The 22,019-nt window shown below is 41.1% G+C and overlaps 1 protein-coding gene across 6 annotated transcripts in view; it reads left to right on the top strand.

Annotated features, from left to right (window-relative positions):
- The window catches only part of atosa (atos homolog A), a 107,526-nt gene that overhangs the window by 71,456 nt on the left and 14,051 nt on the right, over nucleotides 1-22,019 (top strand). For 4 of the 6 annotated variants that reach the window (XM_078241372.1, XM_078241375.1, XM_078241376.1 and 1 more), the window contains exons 5-10: nucleotides 522-2,139; nucleotides 8,690-8,818; nucleotides 11,718-11,797; nucleotides 12,968-13,073; nucleotides 17,816-17,974; nucleotides 18,214-18,282. In XM_078241372.1, the coding sequence (XP_078097498.1) occupies nucleotides 522-2,139; nucleotides 8,690-8,818; nucleotides 11,718-11,797; nucleotides 12,968-13,073; nucleotides 17,816-17,974; nucleotides 18,214-18,282 (2,161 nt within the window). Of the gene's footprint in view, nucleotides 1-521; nucleotides 2,140-8,689; nucleotides 8,819-11,717; nucleotides 11,798-12,967; nucleotides 13,074-17,815; nucleotides 18,066-18,213; nucleotides 18,283-22,019 lie in introns of all 6 variants that reach the window. The other 2 variants (XR_013500781.1, XM_078241373.1) reach the window with 2 other exon arrangements.

The following is a 22,019-nucleotide window of genomic DNA, read 5'->3' as shown; positions in this document are numbered from 1 at the left end:
CTACGCCGATGTTCCCTGCATATCCTTGGATCTCTCCACTGCTGATGACAGTGAGTTGAATTGTGGTAACACACCATAGATACCTCCAGCTCAGTACTAACCCCTCATTTATGAGGCTGGAATGTAATGCTGCAGATGATTTTATCGCTGGAAACATTGCAGTGAAGGCTGATCCTGACTTTACCTGACAGCCAAGCATGCCCTTCTGGGAAGAGACCATAAGAAGAATATCGGGGCTGGAAAATTCCAACCTAGATAAATTTCCACCCCAGCCTAGTGATACTAAGCCAATTTTAATGTCTTGGGGCTGAATTTTACAGGGTTTTTCATGATGGGCTCAGGCTGGACAGCTGGCAAAATGTTACAGAAAACATTGGGGTTGCATGATGCCTTCCTGGCGCCATGTCATTTTGCTAGCCACGGGAACAGGGCTGTTTCTTGTAGCTTAATAATGCATTAGATATATTTTTTCACGGATTATAGTATTGTTTATAACTTTTTAATCTTGTTTTGCTTTTTAGAATAAGTGCAACAGATGAAGATATGTTGCTAAATTTTACCCAGCCACCTGTTGAACATGTCTTTCCAGTTCCTAATATTTCCCACAACCTGGCTTTGCGAGTGAGTGTCCTATCCCTGCCCAGGCAACCCAGTTACCCATTGTTGGCATGCAGTATTCATAGCACCCTCAGTTTCTATGGGAAAAATATTCCCAGTCGAGAAAAGGATGCTTCTCAACCCACCAGTGCAACAGAGCAGGACTATTCCGTGCCAGGGACACAACAGAAGTACAATAAGCAAACACTGACAGCTGTCAGAAACCAGGCATTGCTGTCAACAAGTACAGTAAACACAAGAAAATGTCCTTCTCCAGAGATCTTGGAACCAGGCAAACCAACAATGTTAAGTGATTCTGACAAAATACCTGAAATCAGAAATTCACAAACCAAAGCTCAGTGTTGTAATTGGGCAAATACTGCTGAAATAACTAAAGTACAGCCTTATGAGACCCAACCAATGAAGACATTAAAGTCATTTTCGATGACAGATTCCAATGGAACCAGCAGTACATCATCTCCTATTTCTTCTGGTGACATGAACCCTTTGATAGGAAACTTGCTTCAGGAAAGGGAAGAGGTGATTGCGCGAATTGCCCAACAACTGAGTTATTGTGATCAAACCCCTCCACATATTGCTGGAAGCCATTTTACTACGGTGCAAGAGCCAAGTTCAACTAGTGCAAAGCTGTCTCAGAGCTCTCGTGATGAAGAAAGCCTGAAAAGCAGAGGGAAAGAGACACCTTGCAGTTCGACCACCTGCGTTGAGAGTCGTTCCTTGGAAAACAGATGCGCGGAGAAGAGCAGGACCTCTTCCCAAGATACCCCCGTCACATTATGTAGAAGGGCAAAAGCTGACATTGGTAAAACAGCTAGCCCAAAGCCACAGACACGAAGAAAACTATTTCCAGTAGACTCTGTTACTGATAGCAGTGGCACATCTGAAATAAAGCATCCTACTGAAAGAACTGTCAGTAAAGATAGTAAATCAGAACTGTCACAAACCAGGTACACAGGTAAAGCGAACTGTAAGTGCCCAGTATCTGGCAACACTGTACTAGACAAAAAAACTAGAAAAGAGTCATCATGTACTGATTCCTTCCATAAAGTCACTGTGAAATGCACAGATAATTCTGAATTACATCTACATACCCCTCCTACACACCATGATATTTCAGAACTTGATAATACAAGTACATTTAGTAGGGAAAAATCAGACTGTTACTATACTAATAACTTGGACTCTGGCATTTGTACTGACAATATTACTAACAATGCAAAAAATAAACCAGCTAGTACAAATTGCTCACATCCCTGGCATTCAAACTCTACAAACCGCAGAGAGTTTGGGTATTCTCAATCCAAAAGTGAATGTAACAAATTGGATATTTCCAGTGATACATATTTTGGCACAATACAACCCATAGCCAAAGAAACTGTCAGTTCAAAAAAGAAGGACCAGGATAAAACTGACCTGCAGATTCAGAGCTGTGATTCATTACAATGTGCCCGTACTTCAGCTGCGCCAAGAAGACTTAACGGAGACAGTAAAGAAAAGCCTGGAGAATTTCAAATGCAAAATGTAAGAGCGTTTTACCTTCTATTACATTAGTAGTCATTAAATGCAATTTAGTTTGACTTAGCATGAAATGCAACAGTTTGCTTTTTCAGGAAACAGATCCATCATGTTCTTGATGCCTTGTTTAGTTATTTGCAGACTCGAACAGAAATTGCAGGAAAATCTCAGCAGATCTGGCAGCATCTGTGGAGAGAGAGAGTTAATGTTTTGAGTTCAATATGACTCCTCTTTGGAACGCAGACTCTCATTTCCTCTGTAATGAGTTTTCTGTTTTCCAAATGCTGGTAACATTTTCCTTTCATAAAACTTAGTGGAAACTGTCATTCTGTGCTTGGGAGGGAACTCGAACAATTTGTTACTCCAGTGTTGAATCCAGAGTTAGTTATCCAGGTAACTGAGTACAAGAAAAGGCTGTGTTTATTTGTGCTACAACATGATGGGGAGAACCTCCTGTACATGTGTAGTTGCAGTATCAGTGCCTGTGACTTCACTGACAGCGACATCCCAGGTCGTTGCTTGCATTAGAACCATACCATAGAAAATTACAGCTCAGAAACAGGCCTTTTGGCCCTTCTTGTCTGTGCCGAACCATTTTTTGCCTAGTCCCACTGACCTGCACTTGGACCATATCCCTCCACACCCCTCTCATCCATGAACCCGTCCAAGTTTTTCTTAAATGTTAAAAGTGACCCCGCATTTACCACTTTATCTGGCAGCTCATTCCACACTCCCACCACTCTCTGCGTGAAGAAGCCCCCCCTAATATTCCCTTTAAACTTTTCTCCTTTCACCCTTAACCCATGCCCTCTGGTTTTTTTCTCCCCTAGCCTCAGCGGAAAAAGCCTGCTTGCATTCACTCTATCTATACCCATCAAAATCTTATACACCTCTATCAAATCTCCCCTCAATCTTCTACGCTCCAGGGAATAAAGTCCCAACCTATTCAATCTCTCTCTCTAACTCAGCTTCTCAAGTCCCGGCAACATCCTTGTGAACCTTCTCTGCACTCTTTCAACCTTATTTACATCCTTCCTGTAGCTAGGTGACCAAAACTGAAAACAATACTCCAAATTCGGCCTCACCAATGCCTTATATAACCTTACCATAACACTCCAACTTTTATACTCGATACTCCGATTTATAAAGGCCAATGTACCAAAGGCACTCTACGACCCTATCCACCTGTGACGTCACTTTTAGGGAATTCTGTACCTGTATTCCCAGATCCCTCTGTTCAACTGCACTCTTCAGAGTCCTACCATTTACCCTGTACTTTCTTCTTTGGTTTGTCCTTCCAAGTGCAATATCTCACACTTGTCTGCGTTAAATTCCATTTGCCATTTTTCAGCCCATTTTTCTAGTTGGTCCAAATCCCTCTGCAAGCTTTGAAAACCTTCCTCACTGTCCACTACACCTCCAATCTTTGTATCATCAGCAAACTTGCTGATCCAATTTACCACATTATCATCCAGATCATTGATATAGATGACAAACAACAATTAGAATGAAGAAAGACAGAAATGAAAACCCAACACTCTTCTGGTTCCCCTCACTGCCTCTCCATGTGGTCCTTCACTGCTTGCTCCCATGCCCTGTGGTTCACACCTGAGGTCCCTTACATCCATTGCCCTCCCAACTCCCTTCTACTTTCCTTGCCACCCCCTTGCCACTCCTCTTGCCATATCCTTGCATCTCCCTACTCCCACTTTCCTCATGGCCTCTTCACTCTCCCTTCACTTCAGTGTTGCACCCCTCCCACCCCCTTCACCATCACACCCCCCTCTCCTCTCTTGTGATCCCTTGCCGTTTCCTTTGCCACTGGTTTGCTTCCCCTAGTCCCTCCCGCTCCCCTCACTGCCTCCTTCCCTCCTGCGACCCCTTGTTACTTCCTTCACCACTGGATCCCTTCCAGAGCAGGGAGTGGAAGGGAGAAGCAAATGGTGATTTAGAATGTTGTGTTATTGAAGTCTTAAAAGATATGAATCCAAATGATGCAAGCATTTACAAGTTAGGATGAATGAATTAACTTGCACATTTGTTTTACACTTGCAAACCCATTTTCAACGAAAGAGTGCTACCTTGTGGTATTTTAATTCAGTGTGCTATAATAATTCTTGGTCATTCTTGTTACTGTAATAAACTACTTGCAGGTGGTTTACACAGCATTTTAGTGGTAGTTTGGCAATTTATTTTTTATGAATATTGTAACTGTTTAATGATTGGACTGCAGGGTAGGTAATAAGTTCTTGCATAACTTTCATTCAGAATTCGACTGTTTCAAATTAGGTTGAAAATAACCTGAAACATCTGGACAGTTCAGGACATAGGCTCTTGAGGGAGTTATGGAAGATAATTACCTTGCTGCCACAGAATTTTACTGCAATCTCATCTGCCTATGGGACCTTCCTACCCACCACGACAAGCACTTTTTAAGAGTTTTCTTTAAAAATGCACACATACTTTTTGCAAAGAAAATTAATCATCAAAGTGAAGGATGGTAGAGTTTGAAACACCATTTTCCACTTTTTGGCAGCATGTCCAATTGCCAACTGGAAACAATGGCCCAATATTAACTTGGGAGGGCTGTTTTTTTATGATCAGGAGACCCAGAAAAATCTAACGGCAAGCCTGATTAACCCTTTTGTCTCCATTTCCCGGCCCAGCCAGCAAACGTGGGCTTCAAGACATTGGGGACCAGGAACAGATCAGGAGGCCTGCAGCCTCATTATATTTGAATGAGTCACCCACATCCTACCTCCCTCTTTTTCTCCACACCGCCTTGATTAATATGAAATGGGTCAGTTGAGATTTGTAGCATTTTTATATTTCACCCAGACCCAAACCTACCATTTTGGGGGAGTTATAATTCCCTCTGCCAAAGGATTTTGTTTTCAGCCTTGCATGAGGACCCTCTGCTAGTCCAAAGAACAGTACAGCACAGGAAACAGGCCCTTCGGCCCTCCAAGCCTGTGCCGCTCCTTGGTCCAACCAGACCAATCGTTTGTATCCTTCCATTCCCAGGCTGCTCATGTGACTATCCAGGTAAGTCTTAAACAATGTCAGTGTGCCTGCCTCCACCACCCTACTTGGCAGCGCATTCCAGGCCCCCACCACCCTCTGTGTAAAAAATATCCTTCTAATATCTGAGTTATACTTCGCCCCTCTCAGCTTGAGCCCGTGACCTCTCGTGAACGTCACTTCTGATCTGGGAAAAAGCTTCCCACCGTTCACCCTATCTATCCCCTTCACAATCTTGTACACCTCTGTTAGATCTCCCCTCATTCTCTGTCTTTCCAGGGAGAACAACCCCAGTTTACCCAATCTCTCCTCATAGCTAAGACCCTCCATACCAGGCAACATCCTGGTAAACCTTCTCTGCACTCTCTCTAACGCCTCCACGTCCTTCTGGTAGTGCGGCGACCAGAACTGGACGCAGTACTCCAAGTGTGGCCTAACCAGCGTTCTATACAGCTGCATCATCAGACTCCAGCTTTTATACTCTATACCCCGCCCTATAAAGGCAAGCATACCATATGCCTTCTTCACCACCTTCTCCACCTGTGTTGCCACCTTCAAGGATTTGTGGACTTGCACACCTAGGTCCCTCTGTGTTTCTATACTCCTGATGACTCTGCCATTTATTGTATAACTCCTCCCTACATTATTTCTTCCAAAATGCATCACTTCGCATTTATCCGGATTAAACTCCATCTGCCACCTCTCCGCCCAATTTTCCAGCCTATCTATATCCTGCTGTATTGCCCGACAATGCTCTTCGCTATCCGCAAGTCCAGCCATCTTCGTGTCATCTGCAAACTTGCTGATTACACCAGTTACACCTTCTTCCAAATCATTTATATATATCACAAATAGCAGAGGTCCCAGTATAGAGCCCTGCGGAACACCACTGGTCACAGACCTCCAGCCGGAAAAAGACCCTTCGACCACTACCCTCTGTCTCCTATGGCCAAGCCAGTTCTCCACCCATCTAGCCACTTCTCCTTGTATCCCATGAGCCTTAACCTTCTTAACCAACCTGCCATGTGGGACTTTGTCAAATGCCTTACTGAAATCCATATAGACGACATCCACAGCCCTTCCTTCATCAACCGTTTTTGTCACTTCCTCAAAAAACTCCACCGAATTTGTAGTGCACATACATCCTGTCTCTAAGAATCCTCTCCAACAACTTCCCTACCATGCACGTCAACCTCACCGGCCTATAATTTCCTGGGTTATCCCTGCTACCCTTCTTAAACAACAGGACCACATTCGCTATCCTCCAATCTTCAGGGACCTCACCCGTGTCCAAAGAAGTGACAAAGATTTCCATCAGAGGCCCAGCAATTTCATCTCTCGTCTCCCTGAGCAGTCGAGGATAGATGCCATCAGGCCCTGGGGCTTTGTCAGTTTTAATGTTCCCTAAAAAACCTAACACTTCCTCTCTTGTAATGGAGATTTTCTCTAACGGGTCAACACCTCCCTCCGAGACACTCCCGGTTAACACGCCCCTCTCCAGCATGAACTAACTATCTGCTTCTGACACCAATCACTCTTGTGGACTGAGATTGCCAAATTATGGATAGTTTTTCTACTGTGCCCTCATGCCACTCAGAGGCTCAATTATGGGTCCCTTTATAGTCAACAGAAAGAGGAAACTGCCATCTTATCATTCAGGGGTGGATTCAAACTGAGAACAACCGCATAGTAATCAATTGCAACATCCCACCATGAAAATCTTTCCCTATTTTAAAGAAAGATTTAGAAAAATTTAGTCCTTTGCCACAGTTCAGAATATTCAATGGTCCACTGCTTTCTGTTTAGTTCAGGAGCAACATAATACAAACATGGGAACAAGGAGCACGAGTAGGCCATTCAGCCCTTCAAACCTGCTCTGCCATTTAATAAGATCATGGCTGATCCGATAGTAACCTCAAATCTGCTTCCTGCCTACTCCCGATAACTTATCATCCCCTAGCTTACCAAGAATCTATCCAACTCAGTCTTAAAAATATTCAAAGACTCTGCTCCCATCCTCTTTTCAGGAAGAAAGTTCCAAAAGGCAAGATTTTCCTGGAAATTGGCAGAGGCCAATGGTGGGCTGGAAAGGCGGCATTGAAACCGCCAGCAGCAATGGCAACTTTCTCTGCCATAGAGCACAGCACTTTGAAAAACAAACTCCAAGGATCAGGTCCCACAACGAATCATTGACTTTTCGTTCACCCGCCCCACTGATAACTCAGAAGTATAAGGATCAGAGTGCCTTTCTCAAAGTCCACCCCAACACAGAGCAACTAAACCAATTAGCCCTGAAGCCCAACGGGCACCCCCTCCCCAGATACTACTGGGGCACCCACCAGGCATTGTCTGGTCAGTGCCAGGATGCCCGGACAATACCCGGACATGGCCCTCTTCCCTCATGAGTGCAACACTCACCTGAGCTCCTCTGAGAAGTCTGCTTGCCAGTTGCATGCCTTCGGAGACCAGTCATGATTCATGCCTTTCTACCATCACACTGCCCTTGATGGATTTATTGATGGGAATGTGGGGTGACTCTGGCATAGGTTAGAATCATTGAATCCTTACTGTGCAGAAAGAGGGCATTCGGTCCATCGAGTCTGCACCGACAAAACTCCCATGCAGGTCCTATTCCTGTAATCCCACATATTTACCCTGCTGATTCCCCTGACACTAATGGGCAATTTAACATGGTAAGAGTTTTAACAACACCAGGTTAAAGTCCAACAGGTTTATTTGGTAGCAAATGCCATTAGCTTTCGGAGTGCTGCTCCTTCGTCAGATGGAGTGGAAATCTGCTCTCAAACAGGGCACAGTCCACAATTTAACATGACCAGTTCATCATTGGAATATGGGAGGAAACTGGAGCACCTGGAGGAAACCCATGCAGAGAGGGGGAGAATGTGCAAACTGTTAACTTATTAATTATAATGATGTTCATGCTCCGTAATTGACAGGGGAAGGGACAATCACATCATGTTTACGACAATGTAAAATGCAACTTCGCATTTGTGATTTCTTCATCACCGAATCCTGGCCAAAGAGTCACGACCCTCTGAGACCCTCCAATTTCTGATTTATAACTGCTTCTGGGGTGTTACTTTATTCTGTATAGTGAAGACTGATGCAAAATACCTGTTCAATTCATCTGCCATTTCCTTGTTTTCCTTTATCAATTCTCCAGACTCACTTTCAATAAGGCCAGTGCTATTTATTAACTTTTCTTTTTAAAATATTTATAGAAACTCTTCTGATCTATTTTTATTTTTGGCTAGCTTTCTCTCTTTTATCATCCTTTGCTGTTTCTTATGTTTAATTTTCTGACCTTGCACCTTGCAAAAAATTATATGTTTTTTCGATACTACCTTTAACCTTTCTAGTTACCCACAGATGCATGTCCATCCCTTGGACTTTTTCTTCCTCGTTGAAATGTATCTATTCTGTGTATTCTGTAATATTCTATTAAAAACCCCCTAAAACATATACAATACTAAAAAAAATATACAAGTCAGTAATGGTGGACGTTTTTCTACAGAAGAATGTTTCAAAATCTCCTTTGAAACCTTCTGGTAACTTTTGGAAGAAGCAAAATCGACATTCGCTGGATGGGATTTCGACAAAAGTTTTTCATCCATGTACTGGATTACCCTTACTTTCAAGTCCTGTAAGTTGATATTGATTTGACATTGTTTTAACGGTTTGCAAATATTTTAATATAACTATCATTTCCGACTATAGGATGTTTGTAACAGTGCATAATTGAAGTACTATTATTAATAATTTGTAAAGTTTGGTTTGCAAGTAATCTTGACAGCATTAAATTAAGCAGACTCTGTCCCAGGTTTCCCATGAAGCATGGTGATTAATACTGACCTCTTCTAATTTTCTAACAATTAACACATATTTTTTGAAAAAAATGCTTAAAGTATTTAGACCACCTGTTCCAAATAGTAACAAGACTTGTAATACTACAATTACAGGGAACAGCTATTTGAAGCATTCATTTTTGAGTGCATCATTTGAGCCACACAAGCATATTTTGAATGACTGACTGGATTCCATTGCTATCAATTAATTTTCATTAGACTTGGTCAGATGTAGACCCAATAAAATGGTCCACTTTTATTCTTCAGACAATCTTGTTGCAACATATTTGATCAGCAAATGACTCTGTCCAGCAAAAGATTCAAAATATTAGCAGTAAATGTGACATTCTTGGTGTAGAAATCCTTTTCAAAGTTTGCTCCTCACCACCTTACCAACTCTCTCAAAAAACTGCACTTTAGTGAGTTATGTGGGCATGATAATATTTAACTTAAAGTCTGAAAATTACTCGTACTTGACATCCACTTGATGTTTGACTAGAAAACATGACCTCGGATGGGATTTTACGGCCTTGCTCGTTCCGAAACCCATAAATCCTGCCAGAAGTCAATGGACCTTCCCATTGTCCGCCCCTCGCCCGCTCTGATTCCCGTGGCAGGCAGGGCAGTAAAATTTCAGCCATAATGTCGCTACTTCCCTTTCCTTGTTAAATTTAAGATTATTTTCCTGTGCGAACTAGTACTCATCTATTTTATAAATGCAGGTTTTCAACAATTTTGGGCAAGCCTTTCCATACGGAGTTCGAGGGTGTCCTGATTTCCAGGTTCCAAAATTACATTAAAAAAATGTCTTTACAGTGGTGACACTTGCATTACTGAATTATTGCAGGTGATGCTGCTAGCACTCAGTGAGTGTGCATATGACATCTGGTGGTAGAAGCAGACTTTTGTAAAAGTTTTATGTGATATTCAACATCCTCAGTCAGTCATGTCACAAAGGAATCAATGGACCTGATCTGCACCCAAGACAGACCTCCTGACCGTTATTGCGTAGCTGGGGTCAGGGGGCATGTGGGAGGCGTGGCAGACAGACACTAAGGAAGCATGAAACACAAACTCTACAGTTATGTTGGGAACATTTTAATTCTACATTCGCCGAGACAAGTAAGACAGCCCAAGTGAAGTGGTGAATTTCTAGAATGTATTTTGGACAGTGTTATGGAATACCATTTTAGAATTAACAAGGGGACAGGTCAAACTGACCTAACTGACAAGAATTAGTTAACAACCTGACTTTATGGGACCATATTATAAATAGTGATCCTCCTGTGATTGAATTCGATATTAGCTTTTAGAGGAAGCAGGACTGACCTGACAATCAAAGAAAGTAATAAAACTTGCAAAATGGAATACAAAAAAAACTTGCCTCGGATAACAAAGATAACAGCAAAGATTTTAGAAATATATTAGAAGAAAGAGTAGTAAAGATAAATGTACATCCAGGTTTGCAGATAACACCCAAGTTAGGTATTATAGCAAGTTGTGTAAATGGAAATAGGAGGAACATCTATCATGACCATAACAAAATTAAGTTAATTATGGCATAGTGTGAAGTCATCCAGTTTGAGGTTGAGAAGGACAAACAGGAATATGTTGATTGTGAGAGACTAAGTGCAAAGGAATCTGGCTGTCCAAATGAATAGATCACTGAAAACTTGCTCACCTGAATACAGTGTAACCAAAAGGATTAATAAAATGGTGAAAGGGGGTTGGAATATAAAAGTGAGGAAGTGATGCTTCAGTTCTACTGAGCCTTGGTCAGATGGTGCTCCGTTTTATGCATGGAAATGTCACCAGAATGATAGGCTTAAAGGGTGAAACCTTTGAGGACAATTCGTATAAACTTTGTATGCCATGAGTTTAGAAGGTCAAAGGATCATCTAATCAAACTATGTTAAGATGGTAATGGGTTTTGATAAGTTTTGATGCAGAGAAATATCTATCCGCTTTGATGGGGATATTCAGAACAAGATATGATCTTCAAATTGGAGCAAGACCATTTAAACAGGATTCAGTGTTCCGCACTGAGTAGTGAAAATCTCGATTGGCTGTGAATGTTGGGTCAATTGAAATAATTAAAACCTGGATTCATAGAATTGCTTGGCTAAGGGTATTGAAGGATAAGGATCAAAGGTGGGTGAATAGATTAAGGTAAAGATTATCCATGATCTCATTGAATAGTAGAACAGACTTGAGGAACTGAATGGCCTCCTCCTGTTTATTTGTTCTTATGAACATGACATTCAATGCACTGAATGTTTTACTCTTCATATAAATTTCATAAACTAATCTGGTTATAATCATTGTGTACCTGTGCAGAAGGTAGATTTAATGTTTGGTCAAAACTGTTGAGGTGCTAGATGTTAATTGTAGAACAGTGTATTTCATTGTATCCAGGTGATGGACATTAGCTTGGGGATTTGGTTGAGGTCCTATCCATAGGAACAGGTAAACTGTGATTGTTGAGTTAGGCGATGCATGTAATATGTTATCTAAAGTGTGTAACGATTAGGTTCCACTTCTTTCACCAACTAGCTTTCTGGAATAGAAACCAAAATATAATCTATCTGGATATTACTGTTGCAGACTACATTGCAATCATAGCTGTGGTTTAGTGTCAAAGAGTCTGTAAATCAGAGTAACTTATTGTTAATAGAATTTATCTTGTTGTACACCAAGGTTCCACCAAGAAAAAAACAATCGGGATACTTTGACCTGGACACTTCATTGCAAAGACTAAAAGGGGTACCTTGCAAAAGGTATTTCTGTGTCTTTTTCTACAGTTTGACAAAAACAAAGTGGCATTCTTCAGGATTCAAGTGAAAGTGTTTTTGATACAGGATGCATACTAAATTTAATAAGCAATTCATTCCTTTACTCTAATGAATTGCATTTGAGGATTGTGCATTGTATTTAAAGTTAAATGCTGATTACACAAATTGGCTTTGGCTGTGTTCTGTTTTTAAGCAATTCCACAGTTATACCTGAGATTGTTTTGCTCCATTGACTTCTTTCCTTTCTTTAAATTCCCTAAAATAAATTGCGACTTGCGATTTCTTAGTCAAGAGACTTTGACATTAATCTTTAATCAGAATGATATTTTTAGGATGACTTATCTGGAGAGTGTTATGTGCTGTAGGAGTAATCCTCTTAAGACTTATTACTGTAACTCTAACTCATTTGAATTGGAGCACCTTGATGCCACTTTTCTTGTTGTGATATATTTAATCTATTTGTGCCCAAGTCCATGTCAGACCTTTCCCTGCTCTGTAGCATACCTTTTGCTATGAGATATCTCGTGTAGCTTCCAAAGACACTTTTATAGAAAAAACTTGGTGTTCTACAATTTTAAGGTTATATATTGTGCCTTAATAAAAGTGCTGCCAATAGTTGAATGCCATCTGCTGGCAAATTGGTGGTGCTTTTTTAATCAATATTCATTTTGTAAATTTAATGTGGCATTTTCATTTTGACATAGTTTTGTGCAAAAATATGCTTGTCAAAGCTGTTGTTGTTGCAATCCTATTGGTTACCAATAGGTACCTCAAATGGAAAGTTAGACGTACAGATTTGGAAGAACTGAATGCTGGAGGCGGGGGGGAATCTGCTAACAATTCTGAATACAGAGGGCACATTCTACACTTTGTCATTTCTGATTAATTGTATGGGCAACTTGTGTTGTCAGTGAGAAAGAAGGGTACTGTTGTAACCAATTCAGAAAGGTATTTGCTTTTTTTATTTGAACCAATTAAGAGCTAATATTTAAATAGTCATGTTTACTTGATTTTTAACAATGTATTCTGAGTCTACACAGCTTTGCATAATTTAATGCATAGAGAGGACAATGTTTGGTTTCTTCTAGTATTGAATCCATCTACCAAAGGGTAAAGAGTATTTGCTTTTATGTTATATTTTCTTTCTCTTTATAGCCAGAGACAGTATTTAAGACCAGAGAATGATGCTGGCCAAGGGAAGCAGCTCCTGAGTGTCAGTGCTCCACCAGCAACTAGTCTTAGCCTGCTTGGAAACTTTGAGGTACAAATCAGAAATGCACATGTGTCATGCAGAAAGAAATGGGCTAATCAACTGACCCAGTGTTTAGCTTATTTGAAGAAGAATTTTTTTTTGAGTGGAAGTGCTGTTTTTTGTTTTTGAGTTCCTGTGAATGACTTTTAGAGATATATTTAGATTTATTCATACCTATAGTTACTGCATCATATCTCACATCTGCCAGCAAGAGAGTTTAGAGTATAATGTGGTGAATTTTTCATGTTACACATTTGGACAGGAACATATGTATTTCCCGTTTATTACCCAATTTGTGTAGATGTTTCAAAAGATGATCAACTCCACAACGATTACTGGTGGGTATTTTTAGCGGGAAGTATGGTCGCTTGGGGAAGCAGCATGGTTTTTTCTTCAACTTGGCGTTAAGCCATGCATCGCCTCCAATTTCAAGAGTACATGTCCATGAATCTGTGCTACAGTGCTAAATAACCCCAATACTTTTCAAATGTTTGAAAATATCTAAGTAATTAAATTGCATTGTTAGAAATGGTTATTTTGAATTTGAGTAGTCGGGCCTGTTCCAGTCAGCTAGGACATCTCTCTGCTCCTGATACGCAGGAGGCAGGATTTTCTGATTACCCGTTAAGAAGATTGTTAGGAGCTCTCCATGACCGGTCAGATGGAAAGTACAACACGAGAAACGGCAGCTACCCTTCCTTCTCCACCTCATGTCCTAAAACTGATATACCATATGGGTCTAAGTGGAGATATTTATTCTTCTCACAGTGAAAAAGTGAATCTTCGGAAAATTAAGGAGGTATTTTTAAACACAACAAATGTGAAATTAAGTACCTTTTGGCTTAAGTGTTTCATGAGATTGTTGTATAACTTGAAGGTATATGTAAATATGTCATATGTTATTTGAGGTATTAACAGATTGGAGTACAGTTATAATTTTTTTGTGCCTAAAAGTCTTGGTTTCCGACATTGTAGGCACAAAATTATAATTGTACTCCAATCTGTTAATACCGAAAAGTTCCTAAATTGCAATCTCAAATTCATACATTTTTAAGTATTGGGATTGGAGGATGGGTTTTTCGTGTGTGTTTAAAAAGTGCAAAGGTATATAATTTTTTTTCTCAAATTTATAGTTGTTTGTTTTTTAACTATATATTGTGTGCGCTGTTTGGGAGGCAAGCAGTTTGTATATTATAGTGTCACTTGTAATATAACCAGGGCCGTTTTAATTTCTTGCGGAGTGTCTGTTGTATGTTAATATGGCTTCAACAATTCTAACACAGTGTAAACTAGGATACGTTTGTGGCTAGCACTGGGATTGAGATTTGAGAAATTAATGTTATGAAAAGGGATTTTAAGAAAATTTGAGTCATTAAGCATTTCTGGTTTAGTAGGAGGCCATTGAGCCCAGTGTTCATACAATCATAGAATCCTACAGTGCAGAAGGAGGCCATTCGGCCCATCAAGTCTGCACCGACCACAATCGCACTCTGACCCTAACCCCATAACCCCATGCATTTACCCTAGCTAGTCTGCCTGACACGCAGACACGGGGAGAACGTGCAAACTCCACACAGACAGTGACCCAAGCCGGGAATCGAACCTGGGTCCCTGGCACTGTGAGGCAGCAGTGCTAACCGCTGTGCCAACGTGCCACCCTTGGTGACCGTTTATCTTTTCCAGTCTCTTACCCTTTCCTGATACCCTTGTAAATATTTTAATCAAATATTTGACCCTCAGAATCTGTTACTGTTTATGAGAGGGTAAACATCTTTTAACCCCACCTTTTGTTCTTTCAGTGAAGGTCTTAAATTTATGTCATCTTGTTACCAATTTACCAACCAATTGAAATAGCTATTCCCTGTTTGCTTTCTCAAAATTTCCTCCTGTTAGGCCTCCTCTTGACCTTCTTTGTTCCAATGAGTAAAGTTCAGCTGCTCAGAGCCCCAGTTCATTTTGTAACTAAAGCCTGTCATACCAAGTCAAATTAAATGTACCTCTTTTGCATTCTGTTCATGGCCTTGACATCCTTCCTAAAGTATGCTATCCAAAATTGGACATAGGAGGTGTCAAGAAGTGGGATTGAAAGTACTGAATAACTTCTAATTTGTTTGTAACTATTCAGTTAACTGTGAGTTCAACAATGGTGTGAGATTGAAAGTTTCGGGAGGAAATTGTCAATTATAACCATTTCAGCAGCATTTTTAATCCATGACTACACTTTAATATTTTTAGATGTCCAATAAATCCAGAAATTATGTATTGAGGAACCACCAGGGAAAACTTAGTTTAAAGATGCAACTGAGTTAAGCTGCTAAAAAATATGTGCCTCAAATTAAATTTGTCACAAGTAGTGTATATTTTCCTTACGTGATGGGTTCTCAACTTGCATTCTGTTTTATATGTGTTGCGATGGGTATACATGAACATACATTGAAAAAAAATTATTATGTCAAAATGTTCGACAAACCCACCAGTGTTGATATTTGTAGAGATTGCAGTGTGGTGCATATTGCTGTATGTCATGAACCCGGCTGGATGTTGCACCTCCTGATGAGTCTGGAAGTTACAAGATGCATTAATGATGCATTGCCATTTACAACAATGGTTTTCCAAATAATTGCTGCTGACCTTGCAATACATGAACAACCAGAATAGACAGAAATCTAGGCATGTGCCTCCAAATGTCCACTTCATACACTAACTTGCTGCAATAGAGATTTTTTTGTACATACCCTTAGTAATGATCTAAACCACATTGGATACATGCCTCCAATTTTTAGAAGCCAAGACCTTTTGAGAGATGTTTTCTGCATCTAAAAACCAGTTACTCAGCTTGCTATTTTTAGTTTTAACAGTAAGTGATAGAAGCACTAATTACTTGTGTTTTGTTCTTGGTGGATTGATTTGATGATATTTGTTAATTAGTCCTTTGATTTCCTTTTTGTTAATCTTGTCATCAGAAATATGACCGGTAAGATCTTGCCTGCAAGAATCACCAGTGTACACCTCTCTGCATCCACTTAACTGGTCAAGGAACAGCTCCAAACATTAGGAGCTTAAAAATTAAACAGAACAGAACATTTATACAGTGTTTAAAAGACTGAATTGTGGAATCATAATTTCAGAGCCAAAGTGTATTTGAGTCCGAAACTAAGAAATACAAATTAAACTCAATTAGAAGTTTTCAAAATTATGCACACCGCTTGAATGGTTAGTTTCTTGGTTGGTTCTGGCCTTTTCTGCTGCTTGTAATAACATATCCACACACAACTTTGAAAGGACCAAATGGAGCATTTTATCAGGGCTTTTCAACAGTTCACACTGCTTATCCATTTCAACTGTCCACAGGCAAATGATGCTCAGCTGAATGCAGTAAACTTGAAATTATAGGTGAGACAGGTGCTGGGTCTTCTGTAAATGGCACAAAGTGGTGATCACTGTTGCCGCACGGTGCACAGGATGCAGGTTCAATTCGAGCCTCGGGTGACTGGAGTTTGCATGTTCTCCCCGTGTCCGTGTGGGTTTCCCCCGGGTGCTCCGGTTTCCTCCCACAGTCCAAGTTAGGTGGATTGGCCATGCTAAATTGCCCCTTAGTGTCAGGGGGTTTAGTAGGGGCAAATATGTGGAATTATGGGGATAGGGATTGTTGTTGGTGCGGGCTCAATGGGCCAAGTGACTTCCTTCTGCACTGTCGGGATTGTGATTACGCTCTGGGTTGGTCCTCTTCTTCCAATCAGATTCTGAATCTGTTAATAGAACAATTACAGCAAAGTCTTTGTTAAACAGATGCTGTGCCAAAGAATTTAGCTGCACCATTGTTAACTTAACTAAGGCTCTGCAGGTAAGTATTATTCCATTGTTTTAAATGCCCCCCCCAGTGCAAACCCGCCACATTTATTTGAATGCCAATATAGGAGGCCTTAAAAAAAAACCCAGATTTTTGCAAAAAATGTTTTTCACTAAATTCATATTTTTTGATCAGAAAAAAGGGAGTAGCATACCAAAGCAAAAAATGCCTGGTGGCTCAAGCTAATTTCCCAGTCCCCCTGTGATATTGCCACATGTGTCCAGCATAATTATCATTAATCAGCAACAGGAGACAGTCTCAATGCAATTTGGTTCAACCGAAATATTAAAAGCTACGTTTATCCTGAAATACTTGAAAGTTGCCATAAACAGTCCTGATTTACCCAAGTCACTTTATATCAAAAGTTTTTGTAAATCCTTCTGAGATTTTAGCTCGTGTAGAGAATAATTATGTGACAAAATTAAGGAGGGGTAAGGTGCAAAACAACCTAAAACTAGATTGCAGGTATAATTCTGTTTGTTAGGATCAGGTCATTATTGTGGAACTATAAAAAAATAATAAAGATACGTGGCTGCAAATAAACTGAACAGTTCTGATGATATTTTTATAAATACAGATTAAAACATTTTATGATCATCTTTAGATCTAGCTGGGTTTCAGCTTTCTACACAGCATCAGTTATTTCATAGAATATTATACAGAAGCAGAAGAAAATGGGAACCGTTATTTGGTGGATCACTTAGTGATGGTTAAACATTTGTCATAATAGGATTTTGTTAAATGCTGGGACATTGTGCTGTTTGATTAATGAAAGAACTTGATCAGATATGTTGTAATTACTTGCTGTGAAGCATTTGTGTATAGAATCTGAATAAAATTATGCAATTTGATCCAAGCTGCCTAGCAATTCTAACCTCAGTATATTTTTAATGTTCTCCAGGAATCCATCCTGAATTTCCGCTTGGAACCTTTAGGATCTGTTGATGGTTTCACAGCCGAGGTGGGAGCAAGTGGAACATTCTGTCCCAGTCACATGACTCTTCCAGTTGAAGTGTCATTCTACAGTGTCTCTGATGATAATGCACCATCACCCTACATGGTATGTGTTATTACACATTCCTGTAGTTAAAGACTTGTGATCAAGGTCATGGTGTAGCAGTAATTGGTTAGGACCCATATCTCTCTGACTGGTAAATCACTCATTTATTCATTTGTTAATTTTTGCTCTTTATGGGTATGTTCAAATTGATTTTTCATCAGAAAATAAGTTGCGTGATTTTTTTGCACAACTGAAACTTCCAGTTTCAATGTTTTGAACTGAGGATTATTTGTTTGTAGGGTGTGATTAATTTGGAAACCTTGGGAAAACGAGGCTATCGAGTACCCCCATCTGGAACAATACAATTGGTAAGTTAGTGTTCTATCTGCATTGTAAATTGCTCCTTCATTTGCGATACAGACTTGTGAAGTCATATAGAGCCATCTTAAAAAGCGGTAATATCTGTGATATCCCGCAGTAGTTTCAGGGCTTCCTGTGGCTGGAAATTACAAGTGTTTTTCATCAATTTCAACAAGTTAGGTAATAATATCAGTGAAATTCCTGGAATCTTTAGCTAAGAAATGCTCAATGAAGCTGTTAGTTTTGTTTGATACTTTAAAATCAAGTCAGCACCTCCCCTCCCCCAGATCTGCAATTGGTTACTGTTAGAAAGCATTAATTACTCACTTATAGGTGCCTATAAGGGGTGACACAACTCTAGGAATGTTGTATCATTTGCATCATGAATGTGTAGTTTTGTTATTACAGAGTTTAAGGACAACTCCTTAAACTGGGGCGCAACTCCTTAAATGGTGGCACAGTGGTTAGCACTGCTGCCTCACAGCACCAGGGACCTGGGTTCGATTTCTGGCTTGGGTCACTGTCTGTGTGGAGTTTGCACATTCTCCCCGTGTCTGCGTGGGTTTCCTCCGGGTGCTCCACAGTCCAAAGATGTGCGGGTTAGGTGGATTGGCCATGCTAAATTGCCCCTTGGTGTAAGGGGGACTAGCTATGATACCAGATACAGAATCCAGATACGATCCAAGGAGATCCCTCAAAGATGCCAAAAGACGGTACTGGACCAAGTTGGAGTCCCAGGCTAGCGCCACAGACCCCCGCCGACTATGGCACGGTCTGCAAGACATAACAGGCTATAAGATGAAGGCATGTAAAATCGCCGGCTCCAACACCCCCCCCCCCCCCCCCGCCCCCCGAAGAGCTCAATGCATTCTATGCCTGTTTTGAGCAAGAGGTTAGTGAGAGCATGCCCTCTACCCTGGAAGCCTTGGATCTAAGGTCACCATTGCAGATGTCAAAGCAGCTTTCTCGAAGGTCAACCCACGGAAAGCAACTGGCCCGGATGGGGTACCCGGACAAGCACTCAGATCTTGCGCGGATCAGCTGGCGGGGGTATTCACAGACATTTTCAACCTCTCTTTACAACAATCTGAGGTCCCTATCTGCTTCAAGAAGACGACCATCATCCCAATATCAAAGAAAGGTCAAGCAGCGTGCCTTAATGACTATCAGCTGGTGGCTGTGACATCCATCATTATGGTCCCTTAGCTTCGGGATTTTAAAAAAAGGGCGGCATGGACAAGTTGGGCTAAAGGGCCTGTTTCCATGCTGTAAACCTCGATGACTAAGTGCTTTGAAAGGCTAGACATGGCACAAATCAATTCCAGCCTCCCGGTCTGCCTGGATCCACTGCAGTTTGCCTACAACAGGTCCACAGCAGATGCCATCTCCCTGGCCCTGCACTCAACTCTGGAACACCTAGATAACAAAGACACCTATGTCAGATTCCTATTTATTGACTACAGCTCAGCCTTCATAGAACATAGAACATAGAACATTACAGCGCAGAACAGGCCCTTCGGCCCACGATGTTGCACCGACCAGTTAAAAAAAAAAAAACTGTGACCCTCCAACCTAAACCAATTTCTTTTCGTCCATGAACCTATCTACGGATCTCTTAAACGCCCCCAAACTAGGCGCATTTACTACTGATGCTGGCAGGGCATTCCAATCCCTCACCACCCTCTGGGTAAAGAACCTACCCCTGACATCGGTTCTATAACTACCCCCCCTCAATTTAAAGCCATGCCCCCTCGTGCTGGATTTCTCCATCAGAGGAAAAAGGCTATCACTATCCACCCTATCTAATATCACTATCCACCCTATCTAAAATATCACTATCCACCCTTCTTCAACACCATTATTCCTACAAAACTCATCTCCAAACTCAGTGGCCTGGGCCTCAGCTCCTCTCTCTGCGACTGGATTCCGAACTTCCAACCCACAGACGACAATCAGTAAGGAGAGGCAAAATACCTCCTCCACGATCATCCTCAACACCGGTGCCCCACAAGGCTGTGTTCTCAGCCCCTACTATACTCCTTATACACCTATGACTGTGTGACCAAATTTCCCTCCAATTTGATTTTCAAGTTTGCTGACAACATCACCGTAGTGGGTCGGATCTCAAACAATGACGAGATACAGTTCAGGAATGAGATAGAGAATCTGGTGAACTGGTGCGGTGACAATCTTTCCCTCAATGTCAACAAAACTAAGGAGATTGTCATTGACTTCAGGAAGCGTAGAGGAGAACATGCTCCTATCTATCATAGGGGACGAAGTAGAAAGGGTCAAGAGCTTCAGGGTTTTAGGTGCCCAGATCACCAACAACCTATCCTGGTCCCCCTGTGCCGACACTATAATTAAGAAAGCCCACCAACATCTCTACTTTCTCAGAAGACTAAGGAAATTTGGCATGTCAGCTACAACTCCAACTTTTACAGATGCACCATAGAAAGCATTCTTTTTGGTTATACCACAGCTTGGTATGGCTCCTGCTCTGCCCAAGACCGCAAGAAACTACAAAAGGTCGTGAATGTAGCCCAATCCATCACGCAAACCAGCCTCCCATCCAAGCAGCCAGCATAATTAAGGACCTCATGCACCCCGGACATTCTCTCTTCCACCTTCTTCTGTTGGGAAAAAGATACAAAAGTCTGAGGTCACGTACCAACCAACTCGAGAACAGCTTCTTCCCTACTGCCGTCAGACTTTTGAATGGACCTACCTTGCGTTAAGCTGATCTTTCTCTACCCCCTAGCTTGACTGTAACACTACATTCTGCACTCTCTCGTTTCCTTCTCTATGAACAGTATGCTTTATCTGTATAGCATGCAAGAAACAATACTTTTCACTGTATGCTAATATATGTGACAATAATAAATCAAATCAAATGCATGGGGTTATGGGGATAGGGCCTGGGTGGGACTGTGGTTGGTGCAGACTCGATGGGCCGAATGGCCTCCTTCTTCACTGTCGGATTGTATGATTCTATGACAACTGTTTTAAGACACATGTTTGATTTCAAACCTTTGCATTCAGCTTTAAAACATTTTTCAAGAGGGAAATATAGATGGACAATATGGCATCTTTCTGTGATAGTTCAAACCTTGTTAGACTGATGTTTCTCTAGAGCTGGCCGTGAAGACTCACTCAAATGCAAATGAGTCCTCCATGGATGTTCATTGTATCCTGTAAGAGGTGTGAAAACCCCAGGCTTCTGAAAGAACAGGAGACAGAAAGAGGCTAAAGTAAAGTTTGTTTATTAGTCACAAGTAGTCTTATATTAACACTGCAATGAAGTTACTGTGAAAATACCCTAGTCGCCACACTCCAGCGCCTGTTCAGGAACACTGAGGGAGAATTTGGCATGGCCAATTCGTCTAACCTGCACATCTTTGGATTTCAACATAATGAACTTTTCTGCCTGATGGAATAATGATTCATTGAAATTAACATAGCAGCCATTTTGTTCTTGCTTGCTTATAAAAACAGTCTGCGAAAGCCAGATGTGCTGAACCCCCAGGAAGAACACTGAGCAACATCATCAGAGGAGTTTCCTCTCTGCCACTGGGAGTCAAAGTGGAAGATATTGAGAAATCAGCTGTTGTTCTGCTGAAAAGTCCAGGCAATCTTCAAGTGTCACATGTGGCAGAACTAGTGAGGAACAAGAAACCCCTCACTCCCAGGACCTGCTTAACCTGCGAGTCCATCTGAAAAAGGCAAATACTGATTAGTGGCAGAA

This window comes from Mustelus asterias, chromosome 24, assembly GCF_964213995.1.
Source record: "Mustelus asterias chromosome 24, sMusAst1.hap1.1, whole genome shotgun sequence".
NCBI lineage: Eukaryota > Metazoa > Chordata > Chondrichthyes > Carcharhiniformes > Triakidae > Mustelus > Mustelus asterias.
The sequence above is the reverse complement of the archived record's forward strand: the minus strand, read 5'-3'. Positions and strand labels throughout refer to the sequence as shown.